Source organism: Oncorhynchus nerka, linkage group LG13 (genome assembly GCF_034236695.1).
Source record: "Oncorhynchus nerka isolate Pitt River linkage group LG13, Oner_Uvic_2.0, whole genome shotgun sequence".
In the NCBI taxonomy this organism is placed as follows: domain Eukaryota; kingdom Metazoa; phylum Chordata; class Actinopteri; order Salmoniformes; family Salmonidae; genus Oncorhynchus; species Oncorhynchus nerka.
Window position 1 is genome coordinate 105,157,761 of NC_088408.1, and position 24,732 is coordinate 105,182,492.

Here is a 24,732-nt window from a genome sequence, read left to right on the forward strand (position 1 = left end):
GTGGTGGTAGTGTGATGGTTTGGGGTCCAGCATGGTGGTGGTAGTGTGATGGTTTGGGGTCCAGCATGGTGGTGGTAGTGTGATGGTTTGGGGTCAGCATGGTGGTGGTAGTGTGATGGTTTGGGGTCAGCATGGTGGTGGTAGTGTGATGGTTTGGGGTCAGCATGGTGGTGGTGGTAGTGTGATGGTTTGGGGTCAGCATGGTGGTGGTAGTGTGATGGTTTGGGGTCAGCATGGTGGTGGTGGTAGTGTGATGGTTTGGGGTCAGCATGGTGGTGGTAGTGGATGGTTTGGGGTCCAGCATGGTGGTGGTAGTGTGATGGTTTGGGGTCAGCATGGTGGTGGTAGTGTGATGGTTTGGGGTCAGCATGGTGGTGGTAGTGTGATGGTTTGGGGTCCAGCATGGTGGTGGTAGTGTGATGGTTTGGGGTCAGCATGGTGGTGGTAGTGTGATGGTTTGGGGTCCAGCATGGTGGTGGTAGTGTGATGGTTTGGGGTCAGCATGGTGGTGGTAGTGTGATGGTTTGGGGTCCAGCATGGTGGTGGTAGTGTGATGGTTTGGGGTCCAGCATGGTGGTGGTAGTGTGATGGTTTGGGGTCAGCATGGTGGTGGTAGTGTGATGGTTTGGGGTCAGCATGGTGGTGGTAGTGTGATGGTTTGGGGTCAGCATGGTGGTGGTGGTAGTGTGATGGTTTGGGGTCCAGCATGGTGGTGGTAGTGTGATGGTTTGGGGTCAGCATGGTGGTGGTAGTGTGATGGTTTGGGTCCAGCATGGTGGTGGTAGTGTGATGGTTTGGGGTCAGCATGGTGGTGGTAGTGTGATGGTTTGGGGTCAGCATGGTGGTGGTAGTGTGATGGTTTGGGGTCAGCATGGTGGTGGTGGTAGTGTGATGGTTTGGGGTCAGCATGGTGGTGGTAGTGGGATGGTTTGGGGTCCAGCATGGTGGTGGTAGTGTGATGGTTTGGGGTCAGCATGGTGGTGGTAGTGTGATGGTTTGGGGTCAGCATGGTGGTGGTAGTGTGATGGTTTGGGGTCAGCATGGTGGTGGTGGTAGTGTGATGGTTTGGGGTCAGCATGGTGGTGGTAGTGTGATGGTTTGGGGTCAGCGTGGTGGTGGTAGTGTGATGGTTTGGGGTCCAGCATGGTGGTGGTAGTGTGATGGTTTGGGGTCAGCATGGTGGTGGTAGTGTGATGGTTTGGGGTCCAGCATGGTGGTGGTGGTAGTGTGATGGTTTGGGGTCCAGCATGGTGGTGGTAGTGTGATGGTTTGGGGTCCAGCATGGTGGTTGTAGTGTGATGGTTTGGGGTCCAGCATGGTGGTGGTAGTGTGATGGTTTGGGGTCAGCGTGGTGGTGGTAGTGTGATGGTTTGGGGTCCAGCGTGGTGGTGGTAGTGTGATGGTTTGGGGTCAGCATGGTGGTGGTAGTGTGATGGTTTGGGGTCAGCATGGTGATGGTAGTGTGGTGGTTTGGGGTCAGCATGGTGGTGGTAGTGTGGTGGTTTGGGGTCAGCATGGTGGTGGTAGTGTGATGGTTTGGGGTCAGCATGGTGGTGGTAGTGTGGTGGTTTGGGGTCAGCATGGTGGTAGTGTGATGGTTTGGGGTCAGCATGGTGGTGGTAGTGTGATGGTTTGGGGTCCAGCATGGTGGTGGTAGTGTGATGGTTTGGGGTCAGCATGGTGGTGGTAGTGTGATGGTTTGGGGTCAGCATGGTGGTGGTAGTGTGATGGTTTGGGGTCCAGCATGGTGGTGGTAGTGTGATGGTTTGGGGTCCAGCATGGTGGTTGTAGTGTGATGGTTTGGGGTCAGCATGGTGGTGGTAGTGTGATGGTTTGGGGTCAGCATGGTGGTGGTAGTGTGATGGTTTGGGGTCAGCATGGTGGTGGTAGTGTGATGGTTTGTGGTCCAGCATGGTGGTGGTAGTGTGATGGTTTGGGGTCCAGCATGGTGGTGGTAGTGTGATGGTTTGGGGTCCAGCATGGTGGTGGTGGTAGTGTGATGGTTTGGGGTCAGCATGGTGGTGGTGGTAGTGTGATGGTTTGGGGTCAGCATGGTGGTGGTGGTAGTGTGATGGTTTGGGGTCCAGCATGGTGGTGGTGGTAGTGTGATGGTTTGGGGTCAGCATGGTGGTGGTAGTAGTGTGATGGTTTGGGGTCCAGCATGGTGGTGGTAGTAGTGTGATGGTTTGGGGTCAGCATGGTGGTGGTGGTAGTGTGATGGTTTGGGGTCAGCATGGTGGTGGTAGTGTGATGGTTTGGGGTCAGCATGGTGGTGGTAGTGTGATGGTTTGGGGTCCAGCATGGTGGTGGTAGTGTGATGGTTTGGGGTCAGCATGGTGGTGGTAGTGTGATGGTTTGGGGTCCAGCATGGTGGTGGTAGTGTGATGGTTTGGGGTCCAGCATGGTGGTGGTAGTGTGATGGTTTGGGGTCAGCATGGTGGTGGTAGTGTGATGGTTTGGGGTCAGCATGGTGGTGGTAGTGTGATGGTTTGGGGTCAGCATGGTGGTGGTGGTAGTGTGATGGTTTGGGGTCCAGCATGGTGGTGGTAGTGTGATGGTTTGGGGTCAGCATGGTGGTGGTAGTGTGATGGTTTGGGGTCCAGCATGGTGGTGGTAGTGTGATGGTTTGGGGTCAGCATGGTGGTGGTAGTGTGATGGTTTGGGGTCAGCATGGTGGTGGTAGTGTGATGGTTTGGGGTCAGCATGGTGGTGGTGGTAGTGTGATGGTTTGGGGTCAGCATGGTGGTGGTAGTGGGATGGTTTGGGGTCCAGCATGGTGGTGGTAGTGTGATGGTTTGGGGTCAGCATGGTGGTGGTAGTGTGATGGTTTGGGGTCAGCATGGTGGTGGTAGTGTGATGGTTTGGGGTCAGCATGGTGGTGGTGGTAGTGTGATGGTTTGGGGTCAGCATGGTGGTGGTAGTGTGATGGTTTGGGGTCAGCATGGTGGTGGTAGTGTGATGGTTTGGGGTCCAGCATGGTGGTGGTAGTGTGATGGTTTGGGGTCAGCATGGTGGTGGTAGTGTGATGGTTTGGGGTCCAGCATGGTGGTGGTGGTAGTGTGATGGTTTGGGGTCCAGCATGGTGGTGGTAGTGTGATGGTTTGGGGTCCAGCATGGTGGTTGTAGTGTGATGGTTTGGGGTCCAGCATGGTGGTGGTAGTGTGATGGTTTGGGGTCAGCATGGTGGTGGTAGTGTGATGGTTTGGGGTCCAGCGTGGTGGTGGTAGTGTGATGGTTTGGGGTCAGCATGGTGGTGGTAGTGTGATGGTTTGGGGTCAGCATGGTGATGGTAGTGTGGTGGTTTGGGGTCAGCATGGTGGTGGTAGTGTGGTGGTTTGGGGTCAGCATGGTGGTGGTAGTGTGATGGTTTGGGGTCAGCATGGTGGTGGTAGTGTGGTGGTTTGGGGTCAGCATGGTGGTAGTGTGATGGTTTGGGGTCAGCATGGTGGTGGTAGTGTGATGGTTTGGGGTCCAGCATGGTGGTGGTAGTGTGATGGTTTGGGGTCAGCATGGTGGTGGTAGTGTGATGGTTTGGGGTCAGCATGGTGGTGGTAGTGTGATGGTTTGGGGTCCAGCATGGTGGTGGTAGTGTGATGGTTTGGGGTCCAGCATGGTGGTTGTAGTGTGATGGTTTGGGGTCAGCATGGTGGTGGTAGTGTGATGGTTTGGGGTCAGCATGGTGGTGGTAGTGTGATGGTTTGGGGTCAGCATGGTGGTGGTAGTGTGATGGTTTGTGGTCCAGCATGGTGGTGGTAGTGTGATGGTTTGGGGTCCAGCATGGTGGTGGTAGTGTGATGGTTTGGGGTCCAGCATGGTGGTGGTGGTAGTGTGATGGTTTGGGGTCAGCATGGTGGTGGTGGTAGTGTGATGGTTTGGGGTCAGCATGGTGGTGGTGGTAGTGTGATGGTTTGGGGTCCAGCATGGTGGTGGTGGTAGTGTGATGGTTTGGGGTCAGCATGGTGGTGGGTAGTGTGATGGTTTGGGGTCCAGCATGGTGGTGGTAGTGTGATGGTTTGGGGTCAGCATGGTGGTGGTGGTAGTGTGATGGTTTGGGGTCAGCATGGTGGTAGTGGGATGGTTTGGGGTCAGCATGGTGGTGGTAGTGTGATGGTTTGGGGTCCAGCATGGTGGTGGTAGTGTGATGGTTTGGGGTCCAGCATGGTGGTGGTAGTGTGATGGTTTGGGGTCCAGCATGGTGGTGGTAGTGTGATGGTTTGGGGTCAGCATGGTGGTGGTAGTGTGATGGTTTGGGGTCCAGCGTGGTGGTGGTAGTGTGATGGTTTGGGGTCCAGCATGGTGGTGGTAGTGTGATGGTTTGGGGTCAGCATGGTGGTGGTAGTGTGATGGTTTGGGGTCAGCATGGTGGTGGTAGTGTGATGGTTTGGGGTCAGCATGGTGGTGGTGGTAGTGTGATGGTTTGGGGTCAGCATGGTGGTGGTAGTGTGATGGTTTGGGGTCAGCATGGTGGTGGTGGTAGTGTGATGGTTTGGGGTCAGCATGGTGGTGGTAGTGGGATGGTTTGGGGTCCAGCATGGTGGTGGTAGTGTGATGGTTTGGGGTCAGCATGGTGGTGGTAGTGTGATGGTTTGGGGTCAGCATGGTGGTGGTAGTGTGATGGTTTGGGGTCAGCATGGTGGTGGTAGTGTGATGGTTTGGGGTCAGCATGGTGGTGGTAGTGTGATGGTTTGGGGTCCAGCATGGTGGTGGTAGTGTGATGGTTTGGGGTCCAGCATGGTGGTGGTAGTAGTGTGATGGTTTGGGGTCAGCATGGTGGTGGTGGTAGTGTGATGGTTTGGGGTCAGCATGGTGGTGGTAGTGTGATGGTTTGGGGTCAGCATGGTGGTAGTGGGATGGTTTGGGGTCAGCATGGTGGTGGTAGTGTGATGGTTTGGGGTCCAGCATGGTGGTGGTAGTGTGATGGTTTGGGGTCCAGCATGGTGGTAGTGTGATGGTTTGGGGTCCAGCATGGTGGTGGTAGTGTGATGGTTTGGGGTCAGCATGGTGGTGGTAGTGTGATGGTTTGGGGTCAGCATGGTGGTGGTAGTGTGATGGTTTGGGGTCCAGCATGGTGGTGGTAGTGTGATGGTTTGGGGTCCAGCATGGTGGTGGTAGTGTGATGGTTTGGGGTCAGCATGGTGGTGGTAGTGTGATGGTTTGGGGTCAGCATGGTGGTGGTAGTGTGATGGTTTGGGGTCAGCATGGTGGTGGTGGTAGTGTGATGGTTTGGGGTCCAGCATGGTGGTGGTAGTGTGATGGTTTGGGGTCAGCATGGTGGTGGTAGTGTGATGGTTTTGGGTCCAGCATGGTGGTGGTAGTGTGATGGTTTGGGGTCAGCATGGTGGTGGTAGTGTGATGGTTTGGGGTCAGCATGGTGGTGGTGGTAGTGTGATGGTTTGGGGTCAGCATGGTGGTGGTAGTGTGATGGTTTGGGGTCAGCATGGTGGTGGTGGTAGTGTGATGGTTTGGGGTCAGCATGGTGGTGGTAGTGGGATGGTTTGGGGTCCAGCATGGTGGTGGTAGTGTGATGGTTTGGGGTCAGCATGGTGGTGGTAGTGTGATGGTTTGGGGTCAGCATGGTGGTGGTAGTGTGATGGTTTGGGGTCAGCATGGTGGTGGTGGTAGTGTGATGGTTTGGGGTCAGCATGGTGGTGGTAGTGTGATGGTTTGGGGTCAGCATGGTGGTGGTAGTGTGATGGTTTGGGGTCAGCATGGTGGTGGTAGTGTGATGGTTTGGGGTCCAGCATGGTGGTGGTGGTAGTGTGATGGTTTGGGGTCCAGCATGGTGGTGGTAGTGTGATGGTTTGGGGTCCAGCATGGTGGTTGTAGTGTGATGGTTTGGGGTCCAGCATGGTGGTGGTAGTGTGATGGTTTGGGGTCAGCATGGTGGTGGTAGTGTGATGGTTTGGGGTCCAGCGTGGTGGTGGTAGTGTGATGGTTTGGGGTCAGCATGGTGGTGGTAGTGTGATGGTTTGGGGTCAGCATGGTGGTGGTAGTGTGGTGGTTTGGGGTCAGCATGGTGGTGGTAGTGTGATGGTTTGGGGTCAGCATGGTGGTGGTGGTGGTGTGATGGTTTGGGGTCCAGCATGGTAGTGTGATGGTTTGGGGTCCAGCATGGTAGTGTGATGGTTTGGGGTCCAGCATGGTGGTGGTAGTGTGATGGTTTGGGGTCCAGCATGGTAGTGTGATGGTTTGGGGTCCAGCATGGTAGTGTGATGGTTTGGGGTCCAGCATGGTGGTGGTAGTAGTGTGATGGTTTGGGGTCAGCATGGTGGTGGTAGTGTGATGGTTTGGGGTCCAGCATGGTGGTGGTAGTGTGATGGTTTGGGGTCAGCATGGTGGTGGTAGTGTGATGTTTTGGGGTCAGCATGGTGGTAGTGGGATGGTTTGGGGTCAGCATGGTGGTGGTAGTGTGATGGTTTGGGGTCCAGCATGGTGGTGGTAGTGTGATGGTTTGGGGTCCAGCATGGTGGTAGTGTGATGGTTTGGGGTCCAGCATGGTGGTGGTAGTGTGATGGTTTGGGGTCAGCATGGTGGTGGTAGTGTGATGGTTTGGGGTCAGCATGGTGGTGGTAGTGTGATGGTTTGGGGTCCAGCATGGTGGTGGTAGTGTGATGGTTTGGGGTCCAGCATGGTGGTGGTAGTGTGATGGTTTGGGGTCAGCATGGTGGTGGTAGTGTGATGGTTTGGGGTCAGCATGGTGGTGGTAGTGTGATGGTTTGGGGTCAGCATGGTGGTGGTGGTAGTGTGATGGTTTGGGGTCCAGCATGGTGGTGGTAGTGTGATGGTTTGGGGTCAGCATGGTGGTGGTAGTGTGATGGTTTTGGGTCCAGCATGGTGGTGGTAGTGTGATGGTTTGGGGTCAGCATGGTGGTGGTAGTGTGATGGTTTGGGGTCAGCATGGTGGTGGTGGTAGTGTGATGGTTTGGGGTCAGCATGGTGGTGGTAGTGTGATGGTTTGGGGTCAGCATGGTGGTGGTGGTAGTGTGATGGTTTGGGGTCAGCATGGTGGTGGTAGTGGATGGTTTGGGGTCCAGCATGGTGGTGGTAGTGTGATGGTTTGGGGTCAGCATGGTGGTGGTAGTGTGATGGTTTGGGGTCAGCATGGTGGTGGTAGTGTGATGGTTTGGGGTCAGCATGGTGGTGGTGGTAGTGTGATGGTTTGGGGTCAGCATGGTGGTGGTAGTGTGATGGTTTGGGGTCAGCATGGTGGTGGTAGTGTGATGGTTTGGGGTCCAGCATGGTGGTGGTAGTGTGATGGTTTGGGGTCAGCATGGTGGTGGTAGTGTGATGGTTTGGGGTCCAGCATGGTGGTGGTGGTAGTGTGATGGTTTGGGGTCCAGCATGGTGGTGGTAGTGTGATGGTTTGGGGTCCAGCATGGTGGTTGTAGTGTGATGGTTTGGGGTCCAGCATGGTGGTGGTAGTGTGATGGTTTGGGGTCAGCATGGTGGTGGTAGTGTGATGGTTTGGGGTCCAGCGTGGTGGTGGTAGTGTGATGGTTTGGGGTCAGCGTGGTGGTGGTAGTGTGATGGTTTGGGGTCAGCATGGTGATGGTAGTGTGGTGGTTTGGGGTCAGCATGGTGGTGGTAGTGTGGTGGTTTGGGGTCAGCATGGTGGTGGTAGTGTGATGGTTTGGGGTCAGCATGGTGGTGGTAGTGTGGTGGTTTGGGGTCAGCATGGTGGTAGTGTGATGGTTTGGGGTCCAGCATGGTGGTGGTAGTGTGATGGTTTGGGGTCAGCATGGTGGTGGTAGTGTGATGGTTTGGGGTCAGCATGGTGGTGGTAGTGTGATGGTTTGGGGTCCAGCATGGTGGTGGTAGTGTGATGGTTTGGGGTCCAGCATGGTGGTTGTAGTGTGATGGTTTGGGGTCAGCATGGTGGTGGTAGTGTGATGGTTTGGGGTCAGCATGGTGGTGGTAGTGTGATGGTTTGGGGTCAGCATGGTGGTGGTAGTGTGATGGTTTGGGGTCCAGCATGGTGGTGGTAGTGTGATGGTTTGGGGTCCAGCATGGTGGTTGTAGTGTGATGGTTTGGGGTCCAGCATGGTGGTGGTGGTAGTGTGATGGTTTGGGGTCAGCATGGTGGTGGTGGTAGTGTGATGGTTTGGGGTCAGCATGGTGGTGGTGGTAGTGTGATGGTTTGGGGTCCAGCATGGTGGTGGTGGTAGTGTGATGGTTTGGGGTCAGCATGGTGGTGGTAGTGTGATGGTTTGGGGTCCAGCATGGTGGTGGTAGTAGTGTGATGGTTTGGGGTCAGCATGGTGGTGGTGGTAGTGTGATGGTTTGGGGTCCAGCATGGTGGTGGTAGTGTGATGGTTTGGGGTCAGCATGGTGGTGGTAGTGTGATGGTTTGGGGTCAGCATGGTGGTAGTGGGATGGTTTGGGGTCAGCATGGTGGTGGTAGTGTGATGGTTTGGGGTCCAGCATGGTGGTGGTAGTGTGATGGTTTGGGGTCCAGCATGGTGGTAGTGTGATGGTTTGGGGTCCAGCATGGTGGTGGTAGTGTGATGGTTTGGGGTCAGCATGGTGGTGGTAGTGTGATGGTTTGGGGTCCAGCATGGTGGTGGTAGTGTGATGGTTTGGGGTCAGCATGGTGGTGGTAGTGTGATGGTTTGGGGTCAGCATGGTGGTGGTAGTGTGATGGTTTGGGGTCCAGCATGGTAGTGTGATGGTTTGGGGTCCAGCATGGTAGTGTGATGGTTTGGGGTCCAGCATGGTGGTGGTAGTGTGATGGTTTGGGGTCCAGCATGGTAGTGTGATGGTTTGGGGTCCAGCATGGTGGTGGTAGTAGTGTGATGGTTTGGGGTCAGCATGGTGGTGGTAGTGTGATGGTTTGGGGTCCAGCATGGTGGTGGTAGTAGTGTGATGGTTTGGGGTCAGCATGGTGGTGGTAGTGTGATGGTTTGGGGTCCAGCATGGTGGTGGTAGTGTGATGGTTTGGGGTCAGCATGGTGGTGGTAGTGTGATGGTTTGGGGTCAGCATGGTGGTAGTGGGATGGTTTGGGGTCAGCATGGTGGTGGTAGTGTGATGGTTTGGGGTCCAGCATGGTGGTAGTGTGATGGTTTGGGGTCCAGCATGGTGGTGGTAGTGTGATGGTTTGGGGTCAGCATGGTGGTGGTAGTGTGATGGTTTGGGGTCAGCATGGTGGTGGTAGTGTGATGGTTTGGGGTCCAGCATGGTGGTGGTAGTGTGATGGTTTGGGGTCCAGCATGGTGGTGGTAGTGTGATGGTTTGGGGTCAGCATGGTGGTGGTAGTGTGATGGTTTGGGGTCAGCATGGTGGTGGTAGTGTGATGGTTTGGGGTCAGCATGGTGGTGGTGGTAGTGTGATGGTTTGGGGTCCAGCATGGTGGTGGTAGTGTGATGGTTTGGGGTCAGCATGGTGGTGGTAGTGTGATGGTTTTGGGTCCAGCATGGTGGTGGTAGTGTGATGGTTTGGGGTCAGCATGGTGGTGGTAGTGTGATGGTTTGGGGTCAGCATGGTGGTGGTGGTAGTGTGATGGTTTGGGGTCAGCATGGTGGTGGTAGTGTGATGGTTTGGGGTCAGCATGGTGGTGGTGGTAGTGTGATGGTTTGGGGTCAGCATGGTGGTGGTAGGGGATGGTTTGGGGTCCAGCATGGTGGTGGTAGTGTGATGGTTTGGGGTCAGCATGGTGGTGGTAGTGTGATGGTTTGGGGTCAGCATGGTGGTGGTAGTGTGATGGTTTGGGGTCAGCATGGTGGTGGTGGTAGTGTGATGGTTTGGGGTCAGCATGGTGGTGGTAGTGTGATGGTTTGGGGTCAGCATGGTGGTGGTAGTGTGATGGTTTGGGGTCCAGCATGGTGGTGGTAGTGTGATGGTTTGGGGTCAGCATGGTGGTGGTAGTGTGATGGTTTGGGGTCCAGCATGGTGGTGGTGGTAGTGTGATGGTTTGGGGTCCAGCATGGTGGTGGTAGTGTGATGGTTTGGGGTCCAGCATGGTGGTTGTAGTGTGATGGTTTGGGGTCCAGCATGGTGGTGGTAGTGTGATGGTTTGGGGTCAGCATGGTGGTGGTAGTGTGATGGTTTGGGGTCCAGCGTGGTGGTGGGTAGTGTGATGGTTTGGGGTCAGCATGGTGGTGGTGGTTTGGGGTCAGCATGGTGGTGGTAGTGTGGTGGTTTGGGGTGGTGGTGGTAGTGTGGTGGTTTGGGGTCAGCATGGTGGTGGTAGTGTGGTGGTTTGGGGTCAGCATGGTGGTGGTAGTGTGATGGTTTGGGGTCAGCATGGTGGTGGTAGTGTGATGGTTTGGGGTCAGCATGGTGGTAGTGTGATGGTTTGGGGTCAGCATGGTGGTGGTAGTGTGATGGTTTGGGGTCCATGGTGGTGGTAGTGTGATGGTTTGGGGTCAGCATGGTGGTGGTAGTGTGATGGTTTGGGGTCAGCATGGTGGTGGTAGTGTGATGGTTTGGGGTCAGCATGGTGGTGGTAGTGTGATGGTTTGGGGTCCAGCATGGTGGTGGTAGTGTGATGGTTTGGGGTCAGCATGGTGGTGGTAGTGTGATGGTTTGGGGTCCAGCATGGTGGTTGTAGTGTGATGGTTTGGGGTCAGCATGGTGGTGGTAGTGTGATGGTTTGGGGTCAGCATGGTGGTGGTGGTGGTTTGGGGTGTGGTGGTGGTAGTGTGATGGTTTGGGGTCCAGCATGGTGGTGGTAGTGTGATGGTTTGGGGTCCAGCATGGTGGTTGTAGTGTGATGGTTTGGGGTCCAGCATGGTGGTGGTGGTAGTGTGATGGTTTGGGGTCAGCATGGTGGTGGTGGTAGTGTGATGGTTTGGGGTCAGCATGGTGGTGGTGGTAGTGTGATGGTTTGGGGTCCAGCATGGTGGTGGTGGTAGTGTGATGGTTTGGGGTCAGCATGGTGGTGGTAGTGTGATGGTTTGGGGTCCAGCATGGTGGTGGTAGTAGTGTGATGGTTTGGGGTCAGCATGGTGGTGGTGGTAGTGTGATGGTTTGGGGTCCAGCATGGTGGTGGTAGTGTGATGGTTTGGGGTCAGCATGGTGGTGGTAGTGTGATGGTTTGGGGTCAGCATGGTGGTAGTGGGATGGTTTGGGGTCAGCATGGTGGTGGTAGTGTGATGGTTTGGGGTCCAGCATGGTGGTGGTAGTGTGATGGTTTGGGGTCCAGCATGGTGGTAGTGTGATGGTTTGGGGTCCAGCATGGTGGTGGTAGTGTGATGGTTTGGGGTCAGCATGGTGGTGGTAGTGTGATGGTTTGGGGTCCAGCATGGTGGTGGTAGTGTGATGGTTTGGGGTCAGCATGGTGGTGGTAGTGTGATGGTTTGGGGTCCAGCATGGTGGTGGTAGTGTGATGGTTTGGGGTCCAGCATGGTGGTGGTAGTGTGATGGTTTGGGGTCCAGCATGGTGGTGGTAGTGTGATGGTTTGGGGTCAGCATGGTGGTGGTAGTGTGATGGTTTGGGGTCCAGCATGGTGGTGGTAGTGTGATGGTTTGGGGATGCTCTACTGCCTCAGGACCTGGACCACTTAGCTGTTGCATAACTTTGTTAATTAAATAAATAAAATAAGTATCATTGTTTTTGTTATTTGTTCACTCAGGTTCCCTTTATCTAATATTAGGTTTCGACTGAAGATCTGACAACATTCAGTATCAAAAATATGCAAAAAAAGAAAATCAGAAAGGGGGCAAATACTCTTTCACGGCACTGTGCGTTAAAAGCTCCTCCACAGAGGACTTAGGAAGAAGGGGAGATGACAGGGAGGCTGTTTGAAGCTGAGTAAAGACAACAGGAGTCAGACATCTGTAGGAGCTGACAGCTGAGGGGAGTAGTGGGCTGTCATTGTGTAGAGGTCTGGTGTAGTGGGGTTTGACTCAATATAACTCTACTAGAGGTCGACCGATTATCATTTTTCAACGCCCGATACCGATTATTAGAGGCCCAAAGAAGCCGATACCGATTATTAGAGGCCCAAAGAAGCCGATACCGATTATTAGAGGGCCAAAAAAGCCGATACCGATTATTAGAGGACCAAAGAAGCCGATACCGATTATTAGAGGGCCAAAAAAGCCGATACCGATTATTAGAGGACCAAAGAAGCCGATACCGATTATTAGAGGCCCAAAAAGGCCGATGCCGATTATTAGAGGACCAAAGAAGCCGATACCGATTATTAGAGGACCAAAGAAGCCGATACCGATTATTAGAGGCCCAAAAAGGCCGATGCCGATTATTAGAGGCCCAAATAAGCCGATACCGATTATTAGAGGACCAAAGAAGCCGATACCGATTATTAGAGGACCAAAGAAGCCGATACCGATTATTAGAGGACCAAAGAAGCCGATACCGATTATTAGGACCAAAGAAGCCGATACCGATTATTGGAGGGCCAAAGAAGCCGATACCGATTATTAGAGGACCAAAAAGGCCGATGCCGATTATTAGAGGACCAAAGAAGCCGATACCGATTATTAGAGGACCAAAGAAGCCGATACCGATTATTAGAGGGCCAAAGAAGCCGATACCGATTATTAGAGGACCAAAAAGGCCGATGCCGATTATTAGAGGACCAAAGAAGCCGATACCGATTATTAGAGGACCAAAGAAGCCGATACCGATTATTAGAGGGCCAAAGAAGCCGATACCGATTATTAGAGGACCAAAAAGGCCGATGCCGATTATTAGAGGACCAAAGAAGCCGATACCGATTATTAGAGGACCAAAGAAGCCGATACCGATTATTAGAGGGCCAAAGAAGCCGATGCCGATTATTAGAGGGCCAAAAAGGCCGATGCCGATTATTAGAGGCCCAAATAAGCCGATACCGATTATTAGAGGACCAAAGAAGCCGATACCGATTATTGGAGGGCCAAAAAGGCCGATGCCGATTATTAGAGGCCCAAATAAGCCGATACCGATTATTAGAGGACCAAAAAGGCCGATGCCGATTATTAGAGGGCCAAAAAGGCCGATGCCGATTATTAGAGGCCCAAATAAGCCGATACCGATTATTAGAGGACCAAAGAAGCCGATACCGATTATTAGAGGACCAAAAAGGCCGATGCCGATTATTAGAGGACCAAAGAAGCCGATACCGATTATTAGAGGCCCAAAAAGGCCGATGCCGATTATTAGAGGACCAAAGAAGCCGATACCGATTATTAGAGGGCCAAAAAGGCCGATGCCGATTATTAGAGGACCAAATAAGCCGATACCGATTATTAGAGGCCCAAAAAGGCCGATGCCGATTAATCGGCCGATTGTTTTTATTTGTAATAATGACAATTGCAACAATACTGAATTAACACTTATTTTAACTTAATATAAAATCTGTCGTTCTTCCCCTGAACAAGGCAGTTAACCCACAATTCCTCGGCCGTCATTGAAAATAAGAATGTGTTCTTAACTGACTGGCATAGTTAAATAAAAGGTATTTAAAAAATAACATTTTTTTTAAATTTATAATCGGAAATCGGCACCCAAAAATACCGATTTCCGATTGTTATGAAAACTTGAAATCGGCCCTAATTAATCGTCCATTTGGATTAACCGGTCGACCTCTAAACTCTGTCAGCTTTACAGAGAGGAGACTCACCTCGTCCTCATACTCTGAGCCGCTCTCCTCACTGTCTGACCTTGGGGCTACTTCATATCTGAGTTCAAAAGAAGGAAAATGACGGGTTACAAGTCAAACAAAATAATACAACAAACTAGAAAAGATCCATAATGCAGCACGTTCTCATGTGTCTTACCCAGGGTTCATCTCTAGCCAGGCCTCCAACTGTGATGACTTGGGGGCGTCGAGCCCCTGCAGAACCTTCCCTGTTTCTGTCTGGATCACTTTGACTGGCAGCTCACTCATCTGACTGCTCTCATCCATGGGCTGGAGGGACAACACACTATTACCATAGACATCATCCATGGGCTGGAGGGACAACACACTATTACTACAGACATCATCCATGGGCTGGAGGGACAACACACTATTACCACAGACATCATCCATGGGCTGGAGGGACAACACACTATTACCACAGACATCATCCATGGGCTGGAGGGACAACACACTATTACTACAGACATCATCCATGGGCTGGAGGGACAACACACTATTACCATAGACATCATCCATGGGCTGGAGGGACAACACACTATTACCACAGACATCATCCATGGGCTGGAGGGACAACACACTATTACCACAGACATCATCCATGGGCTGGAGGGACAACACACTATTACCACAGACATCATCCATGGGCTGGAGGGACAACACACTATTACCAGAGACATCATCCATGGGCTGGAGGGACAACACACTATTACCACAGACATCATCCATGGGCTGGAGGGACAACACACTATTACTACAGACATCATCCATGGGCTGGAGGGACAACACACTATTACCATAGACATCATCCATGGGCTGGAGGGACAACACACTATTACCACAGACATCATCCATGGGCTGGAGGGACAACACACTATTACCACAGACATCATCCATGGACTGGAGGGACAACACACTATTACCACAGACATCATCCATGGGCTGGAGGGACAACACACTATTAACACAGACATCATCCATGGGCTGGAGGGACAACACACTATTACCACAGACATCATCCATGGACTGGAGGGACAACACACTATTACTACAGACATCATCCATGGGCTGGAGGGACAACACACTATTACTATAGACATCATCCATGGGCTGGAGGGACAACACACTATTACTAGACATCATCCATGGACTGGAGGGACAACACACTATTACTACAGACATCATCCATGGGCTGGAGGGACAACACACTATTACCATAGACATCATCCATGGGCTGGAGGGACAACACACTATTACCACAGACATCATCCATGGGCTGGAGGGACAACACACTATTACCACAGACATCATCCATGGACTGGAGGGACAACACACTATTACTACAGACATCATCCATGGGCTGGAGGGACAACACACTATTACCACAGACATCATCCATGGACTGGAGGGACAACACACTATTACCACAGACATCATCCATGGGCTGGAGGGACAACACACTATTAACACAGACATCATCCATGGGCTGGAGGGACAACACACTATTACCACAGACATCATCCATGGGCTGGAGGGACAACACACTATTACCACAGACATCATCCATGGACTGGAGGGACAACACACTATTACTAGACATCATCCATGGACTGGAGGGACAACACACTATTACTACAGACATCATCCATGGGCTGGAGGGACAACACACTATTACCATAGACATCATCCATGGGCTGGAGGGACAACACACTATTACCACAGACATCATCCATGGGCTGGAGGGACAACACACTATTACCACAGACATCATCCATGGACTGGAGGGACAACACACTATTACTACAGACATCATCCATGGGCTGGAGGGACAACACACTATTACCACAGACATCATCCATGGACTGGAGGGACAACACACTATTACCACAGACATCATCCATGGGCTGGAGGGACAACACACTATTAACACAGACATCATCCATGGGCTGGAGGGACAACACACTATTACCACAGACATCATCCATGGGCTGGAGGGACAACACACTATTACCACAGACATCATCCATGGACTGGAGGGACAACACACTATTACCACAGACATCATCCATGGGCTGGAGGGACAACACACTATTACTACAGACATCATCCATGGGCTGGAGGGACAACACACTATTACTACAGACATCATCCATGGGCTGGAGGGACAACACACTATTACCACAGACATCATCCATGGGCTGGAGGGACAACACACTATTACCACAGACATCATCCATGGGCTGGAGGGACAACACACTATTACCACAGACATCATCCATGGACTGGAGGGACAACACACTATTACCACAGACATCATCCATGGACTGGAGGGACAACACACTATTACTACAGACATCATCCATGGACTGGAGGGACAACACACTATTACCACAGACATCATCCATGGACTGGAGGGACAACACACTATTACTACAGACATCATCCATGGACTGGAGGGACAACACACTATTACCACAGACATCATCCATGGGCTGGAGGGACAACACACTATTACCATAGACATCATCCATGGACTGGAGGGACAACACACTATTACCACAGACATCATCCATGGACTGGAGGGACAACACACTCTTACTACAGACATCATCCATGGACTGGAGGGACAACACACTATTACCACAGACATCATCCATGGGCTGGAGGGACAACACACTATTACCACAGACATCATCCATGGACTGGAGGGAAAACACACTTATTTAGCCACTACAGAAGTCAATCAAAGTGGAAACAAAGAGATGTTTCAGGACCATCAACATTCAGTCTATAGAGTTGTGTTATAATCTTACCTCCCCGTCAGGCCCGATGCCACTCATCCCTTCCCCGCTCTCATCCATATTCTATGGGTCAGATAGGACAGGACAGGTGAGCACAGGTACATTAACAGGAAGTTGCTAGTGACACAGCACTAAATCTCACAGCTCTATAATGATGTTGCTAACATGGTATCAGTGCCTCCCCTGACAGATATCATTGGGTCAGATTTGAACTGTGACCTGTGTAGAACTCTCACCTTCTTCTTCTGCTTCTTCTTCTTCTTCTTCATGTTGGCTGCCTGTGCAGCCTTGTGTTCGTAGACTAGGTCAGTGAGGTTAGCTACGTACTCGTCAGTCTGCTGCAGCAGATACGCCAGACGCTTGTCCTTCTTCTGGTCGATCAGCTTCCTGTAGCCCTCCTCATCCTCCGCCTGGACAGACAGGGGGTTTAAAGGTTAGAGGTCAACAGGGGAAACAAAAGGGACTAACTTTAAAAGCTTCCTGTAGCCCTGCTCATCCTTCCCTCCTCATCCTCCTCCTCCCCTCTACTTCTCATCATCCTCTTCTCTAACTCACCATGAGTCTCTTCCCCTCTTCATCCTCATCATCCTCTCCGCTAACTCACCATGAATCTCCTCCCCTCTTCATCCTCTCCGCTAACTCACCATGAGTCTCCTCCCCTCTTCATCCTCTCCTCCTCATCATCCTCTTCTCTAACTCACCATGAGTCTCTTCCCCTCTTCATCCTCATCATCCTCTCCACTAACTCACCATGAATCTCCTCCCCTCTTCATCCTCTCCGCTAACTCACCATGAGTCTCCTCCCCTCTTCATCCTCTCCTCCTCATCATCCTCTCCTCTAACTCACCATGAGTCTCCTCCCCTCTTCATTCTCCTCTAATTCACCATGAGTCTCTTCTCCTCTTCATCCTCTCCTCATCATCCTCTCCTCTAACTCACCATGAGTCTCCTCCCCTCTTCATCCTCTCCTCCTCATCATCCTCTCCTCTAACTCACCATGAGTCTCCTCCCCTCTTCATCCTCTCCTCTAATTCACCATGAGTCTCTTCTCCTCTTCATCCTCTCCTCCTCATCATCCTCTCCTCTAACTCACCATGAGTCTCCTCCCCTCTTCATCCTCTCTAATTAACCATGAGTCTCTTCCCCTCTTCATCCTCTCCTCTAACTCACCATGAGTGTCTTCTCCTCTTCATCCTCTCCTCCTCATCATCCTCTCCTCTAACTCACCATGAGTCTCCTCCCCTCTTCATCCTCTCCTCCTCATCATCCTCTCCTCTAACTCACCATGAGTCTCCTCCCCTCTTCATCCTCTCCTCCTCATCATCCTCTCCTCATCATCCTCTCCTCTAACTCACCATGAGTCTCTTCTCCTCTTCATCCTCTCCTCCTCATCATCCTCTCCTCTAACTCACCATGAGTCTCCTCCCCTCTTCATCCTCTCTAATTAACCATGAGTCTCTTCCCCTCTTCATCCTCTCCTCTAACTCACCATGAGTGTCTTCTCCTCTTCATCCTCTCCTCCTCATCATCCTCTCCTCTAACTCACCATGAGTCTCCTCCCCTCTTCATCCTCTCCTCCTCATCATCCTCTCCTCTAACTCACCATGAGTCTCCTCCCCTCTTCATCCTCTCCTCTAACTCACCACGAGTCTCCTCCCCTCTTCATCCTCTCCTCCTCATCATCCTCTCCTCTAACTCACCATGAGTCTCCTCCCTTCTTCATCCTCTCCTCTAACTCACCATGAGTCTCCTCCCCTCTTCATCCTCTCCTCTAACTCACCATGAGTCTCTACCCCTCTTCATCCTCTCCTCATCATCATCCTCTAACTCACCATGAGTCTCCTCCCCTCTTCATCCTCTCCTCAAACTCACCATGAGTCTCCTCCCCTCTTCATCCTCTCCTCCTCATCATCCTCTCCTCTAACTCACCATGAGTCTCCTCCCCTCTAACTCACCATGAGTCTCTTCCCCTCTTCATCCTCTCCTCTAACTCACCATGAGTCTCCTCCCCTCTTCATCCTCTCCGCTAACTCACCATGAGTCTCCTCCCCTCTTCATCCTCTCCTCCTCATCATCCTCTCCTCTAACTCACCATGAGTCTCCTCCCCTCTTCATCCTCTCCTCTAATTCACCATGAGTCTCTTCTCCTCTTCATCCTCTCCTCCTCATCATCCTCTCCTCTAACTCACCATGAGTCTCCTCCCCTCTTCATCCTCTCCTCCTCATCATCCTCTCCTCATCATCCTCTCCTCTAACTCACCATGAGTCTCTTCTCCTCTTCATCCTCTCCTCCTCATCATCCTCTCCTCTAACTCACCATGAGTCTCCTCCCCTCTTCATCCTCTCCTCTAACTCACCATGAGTCTCCTCCCCTCTTCATCCTCTCTAATTAACCATGAGTCTCTTCCCCTCTTCATCCTCTCCTCTAACTCACCATGAGTGTCTTCTCCTCTTCATCCTCTCCTCCTCATCATCCTCTCCTCTAACTCACCATGAGTCTCCTCCCCTCTTCATCCTCTCCTCCTCATCATCCTCTCCTCTAACTCACCATGAGTCTCCTCCCCTCTTCATCCTCTCCTCTAACTCACCACGAGTCTCCTCCCCTCTTCATCCTCTCCTCCTCATCATCCTCTCCTCTAACTCACCATGAGTTGCCTCCCTTCTTCATCCTCTCCTCTAACTCACCATGAGTCTCCTCCCCTCTTCATCCTCTCCTCTAACTCACCATGAGTCTCTACCCCTCTTCATCCTCTCCTCATCATCATCCTCTAACTCACCATGAGTCTCCTCCCCTCTTCATCCTCTCCTCAAACTCACCATGAGTCTCCTCCCCTCTTCATCCTCTCCTCCTCATCATCCTCTCCTCTAACTCACCATGAGTCTCTTCCCCTCTTCATCCTCTCCTCTAACTCACCATGAGTCTCTTCCCCTCTTCATCCTCTCCTCTAACTCACCATGAGTCTCCTCCCCTCTTCATCCTCTCCTCTAACTCACCATGAGTCTCCTCCCCTCTTCATCCTCTCCTCAAACTCACCATGAGTCTCCTCCCCTCTTCATCCTCTCCTCCTCATCATCCACTCCTCTAACTCACCATGAGTCTCTTCTCCTCTTCATCCTCTCCTCCTCATCATCCTCTCCTCTAACTCACCATGAGTCTCCTCCCCTCTTCATCCTCTCCTCTAACTCACCATGAGTCTCCTCCCCTCTTCATCCTCTCCTCTAACTCACCATGAGTCTCCTCCCCTCTTCATCCTCTCCTCAAACTCACCATGAGTCTCCTCCCTCTTCATCCTCTCCTCCTCATCATCCACTCCTCTAACTCACCATGAGTCTCTTCTCCTCTTCATCCTCTCCTCCTCATCATCCTCTCCTCTAACTCACCATGAGTCTCCTCCCCTCTTCATCCTCTCCTCTAACTCACCATGAGTCTCCTCCCCTCTTCATCCTCTCCTCTAACTCACCATGAGTCTCTTCCCCTCTTCATCCTCTCCTCTAACTCACCATGAGTCTCTTCCCCTCTTCATCCTCTCCTCTAACTCACCATGAGTCTCCTCCCCTCTTCATCCTCTCCTCTAACTCACCATGAGTCTCTTCCCCTCTTCATCCTCTCCTCTAACTCACCATGAGTCTCCTCATCCTCTCCTTCTCGATCCTCTCTGTCTCTTTCTTCTGTTCTCTCTCTGTGTTAGTGTGCCAGGTGGTGATGGCCTTGTTCTGCTTCTGCATCTTGGCAGTGATAGAGCGGTGGTAGTCCTTAAAGTCCTTGGCATGCTGCAGGATGCTGTTCAGATACTCCTGAGAGCACGACAAAGGAAGAACATGTTACCAAACACATTATTAGGGCTATGAAACAGAGGGGGAACAGAGGGGAACATTATTAGGGTTGTGAAACAGAGGGGAACATTATTAGGGCTGTGAAACAGAGGGGAACATTATTAGGGCTGTGAAACAGAGGGGAACATTATTAGGGCTGTGAAACAGAGGGGAACATTATTAGGGCTGTGAAACAGAGGGGAACATTATTAGGGCTGTGAAACAGAGGGGGAACATTATTAGGGCTGTGAAACAGAGGGGGACATTATTAGGGCTGTGAAACAGAGGGGAACACATTATTAGGGCTGTGAAACAGAGGGGAACACATTATTAGGGCTGTGAAACAGAGGGGGAACATTATTAGGGCTGTGAAACAGAGGGGGAACAGAGGGGGAACATTATTAGGGCTGTGAAACAGAGGGGGAACATTATTAGGGCTGTGAAACAGAGGGGAACACATTATTAGGGCTGTGAAACAGAGGGGAACATTATTAGGGCTGTGAAACAGAGGGGAACATTATTAGGGCTGTGAAACAGAGGGGGAACATTATTAGGGCTGTGAAACAGAGGGGGAACACATTATTAGGTTTCCATAGGAGGTGTGTTACTATTGATATTATTATGCTAACTTAGTCTGTCTATTCAAATGGACACATGTCCCACTTTTCCAACTATCTGTGCCAAAATCCGCTATATGCGCTGGGTGGGGTGAAGATCAATTCAGTTCATTGAATAGGGGTGGGATGAAAAGTGGGGACTGGGGGGAACCTATATATATTATAGCTTATAGGGTGGGGGTACATGGGTAGCCTCTGCCCTTCACCTCTGGTCTTCTTCATTGTTCAATAGATCGGAGGAGTCAGGTGAAAAAGATGGCTCTCGGAGCAACAAAATAATGAAGATGGAGAACCAGATGACTTGCACCAGTCTGTTTGCAGAATAAGCGCAAAAACATAACTATGAATTCCAGCACCACAAATCTTCGTAACCACCTGTGGATTAACCAATTCAATTCAATTCAAGGGCTTTATTGGCATGGGAAACATGTGTTAAAATTGCCAAAGCAAGTGAGGTAGACAACATACAAAGTGAATATATAAAGTGAAAAACAACAAAAATGAACAGTAAACATTACACATACAGAAGTTTCAAAACAGTAAAGACATTACAAATGTCATATTTTATATATATATATATATATATATATATATACAATGTACAAATAGTTAAAGGACACAAGATAAAATAAATAGGCATAAATATGGGTTGTATTTACAATGGTGTTTGTTTGTTCTTCACTGGTTGCCCTTTTCTCGTGGCAACAGGTCACAAATCTTGCTGCTGTGATGTCACACTGTGGAATTTCACCCAGTAGATATGGGAGTTTATCAAAATTGGATTTGTTTTCGAATTCTTTGTGGATCTGTGTGATCTGGGGGAAATATGTCTCTCCTACTACGGCCTACAGTGCACTCAGAAAGTATTCAGACTCCTTCCCTTCTTCCACATTTCGTTACGTTACAGCCCCATTGTAAAATGAATAAAACAATATATATATGCACATAATACCCCATAATGACAAAGTGAAAACAGGTTCAGACAGGTGGGGTGCAAAAGGCACATGACATCCCGCTTGGAGTTTGCCAAAAGGCACATGACAGCCCGCTTGGAGTTTGCCAAAAGGCACATGACAGCCCGCTTGGAGTTTGCCAAAAGGCACATGACAGCCCGCTTGGAGTTTGCCAAAAGGCACATGACAGCCCGCTTGGAGTTTGCCAAAAGGCACATGACAGCCCGCTTGGAGTTTTCCAAAAGGTACATGACAGCCCGCTTGGAGTTTGCCAAAAGGCACATGACAGCCCGCTTGGAGTTTGCCAAAAGGCACATGACAGCCCGCTTGGAGTTTGCCAAAGGCACATGACAGCCCGCAGAGTTTGCCAAAAGGCACATGACAGCCCGCTTGGAGTTTGCCAAAAGGCACATGACAGCCCGCTTGGAGTTTGCCAAAAGGCACATGACATCCCGCTTGGAGTTTGCCAAAAGGCACATGACAGCCCGCTTGGAGTTTGCCAAAAGGCACATGACAGCCCGCTTGGAGTTTGCCAAAAGGCACATGACAGCCCGCTTGGAGTTTGCCAAAAGGCACATGACAGCCCGCTTGGAGTTTGCCAAAAGGCACATGACAGCCCGCTTGGAGTTTTCCAAAAGGCACATGACAGCCCGCTTGGAGTTTGCCAAAAGGCACCTAAAGGACTCTCAGACCATGAGAAACTGGTATCTTGTCTGATGAAACCAAGATTGAACTCTTTGGCCTGAATGCTGGATGAATCCTGGCACCATCCCTACAGTGAAGCATGGTGGTAGCAGCATCATGCTGTGGGGATGTTTTTCAGCGTTGGGGACTGGGACATTAGTCAGGATCAAAGGAAAGATGAACGGAGCTGGAATGATGGAAACCTGCTCAAGAGCTCTCAGGACCTCAGACTGGGGTGAAGGTTCACCTTCCAACAAGACAACGACCATAAGCACACAGCCAAGACAACGCAGGAATGGCTTCAGGACAAGTCTCTGAATGTCCTTGAGTGGCCCAGCCAGAGCCCGGACTTGAACACGATCTCTGGAGAGACCTGAAAATAGCTGTGCAGCGAAGCTCCCCATCCAACCTGACAAGAGCTTGACAGGATCTGCAGAGAAGAATGGGACAAACTCCCCAAATACAGGTGTGCCAAGCTTGTAGCATCATACCCAACAAGACATTAGGCTGTAATCGCTGCCAAAGGTGCTTCAACAAAGTACTGAGTAAAGGGTCTGAATACTTGTGTAAATATACATTTGCAAACATATCTAAAAACGTGTTTTCACTTTGTTATTATAGGGTATTGTGTGGAGATTGATGTGGGGAAAAAACGATTTAATCCATTTTAGAATAAGGCTGTAACATTAAAGAAAAGGGAAGGGGTCTGAATACTTTCTGAATGCACCGTACGCCCGACTTGGGCTAGCCACCATTGCTGTTGCTGCCTCGCCAACCACATCTGGCCAGCGGCAACTCAGTGTGGCAGCCTTTTGCCCGAGGCACAAAATACAAAACAGGGACACGGATAAATGGCACTGACAGACAGTGTTACACAGCTGTAGGAATGGTGCCCTTCTGAAAGGTGGAGGAACCTGCCTTCAAAAGAAATCCTCCATAACCCTAACTATACGAGTTACCAGGCAGAAAGTACTTATCTGACACAGCGGTCCCTACCTTGTTCAACAAGGTGAAGGTTCAGACAGAGCTAAAGGAAGTGGATTTTGTTACACTGACCACGGAGATGTGGTCAAGTGTAAATATGACTCCTTACGTGAGCCCGACAGGGCACTATCTCATGAAAGCCTGGACACTGAAACCCTGCTATTTGGAAACATCCTACATGCCGGAATCCCGCACAGCTGACAACCTGACCGAAGACCTGCGTTTGGGACTGCTTGACTGGGACCTTGATGAAAATAAACTGTCCTGTATCACCACAGACAACGGGGCCAATATTGTGGCTGCAGTGAGGCAACTATATCGCTTTGGCCACAATCTCCATCTCGCCGTCACCAACAGTGTAAATAGCTAGAGCACACGCACAGACCGGGCTGTAGGCCTATGCAGAACTCTGGTGGGCATTTTGTTTTCCAGAGCTGGCTAAATAAGAGGGACCTAGTGAAGGCCCAGACGAAGCGGGCGAGCCTTGAATGAGGGGATTGGCAAAAAAGGTTGTTGCAGAGAAAAAGTCACAATGTAGAGCTGGTGCCATCAGGATCCAGAGTTGGGTCTTTCTCCCTTCATAATGTAGAACTGGTGCCATCAGGATCCAGAGTTGGGTCTTTCTCCCTTCATAATGTAGAACTGGTGCCATCAGGATCCAGAGTTGGGTCTTTCTCCCTTCATAATGTAGAACTGGTGCCATCAGGATCCAGAGTTGGGTCTTTCTCTCTTCATAATGTAGAACTGGTGCCATCAGGATCCAGAGTTGGGTCTTTCTCCCTTCATGTGGCTCTTCAGGGCCGATTCACCCATGCTCAAAATGTCAAAGTCTGGTGCATTTTTTAGGGGTTGGTGTGGGTTGGTTGGGTTCAGAGATGTAGTGGTAAAAAGGTGGGTAAACTATACAGAACGAAATTATAAAATGCAACATGTAAAGTGTTGGTCCCATGTTTCATGAGCTGAAATAAAAGATCCTAGACATTTTCCATATGCACAAAAGGCAGGATGGGATATACATTTGCCCAGTATTTTAGCTATCAATGTGACGTTTCACAGTGCCTAATCAGTCAGTTCTGTACTTGCCTGGCTGAGTGGCAGTGTGGGTGGAATGAGCTCATTTCCAGATTTTCAAGGTATTCCACGACTTTTGAGGCCTATTGGTGACTCCACTAATGTTCTCTCTGGTGAGAGTTACGTCACCGTCTGGTCAGTGAGGCCTATGGCTGACTCCACTGATGTTCTCTCTGGTGAGAGTTACGTCACCGTCTGGTCAGTGAGGCCTATGGCTGACTCCAC

At 50.9% G+C, this 24,732-nt stretch overlaps 1 protein-coding gene across 7 annotated transcripts in view; it reads right to left on the reverse strand.

Moving 5' to 3' along the window:
* smarca2 (SWI/SNF related, matrix associated, actin dependent regulator of chromatin, subfamily a, member 2) overlaps positions 1-24,732 on the reverse strand; it is a 182,105-nt gene that overhangs the window by 117,486 nt on the left and 39,887 nt on the right. For all 7 annotated transcript variants that reach the window (XM_065026942.1, XM_065026946.1, XM_065026945.1 and 4 more), the window contains 5 exons: positions 20,007-20,180; positions 16,622-16,795; positions 16,398-16,448; positions 13,724-13,854; positions 13,567-13,624 (listed from right to left, as the gene is read on the reverse strand). In XM_065026942.1, coding sequence (XP_064883014.1) covers positions 13,567-13,624; positions 13,724-13,854; positions 16,398-16,448; positions 16,622-16,795; positions 20,007-20,180 — 588 coding nt within the window. The remainder of the gene's footprint in view (positions 1-13,566; positions 13,625-13,723; positions 13,855-16,397; positions 16,449-16,621; positions 16,796-20,006; positions 20,181-24,732) is intronic.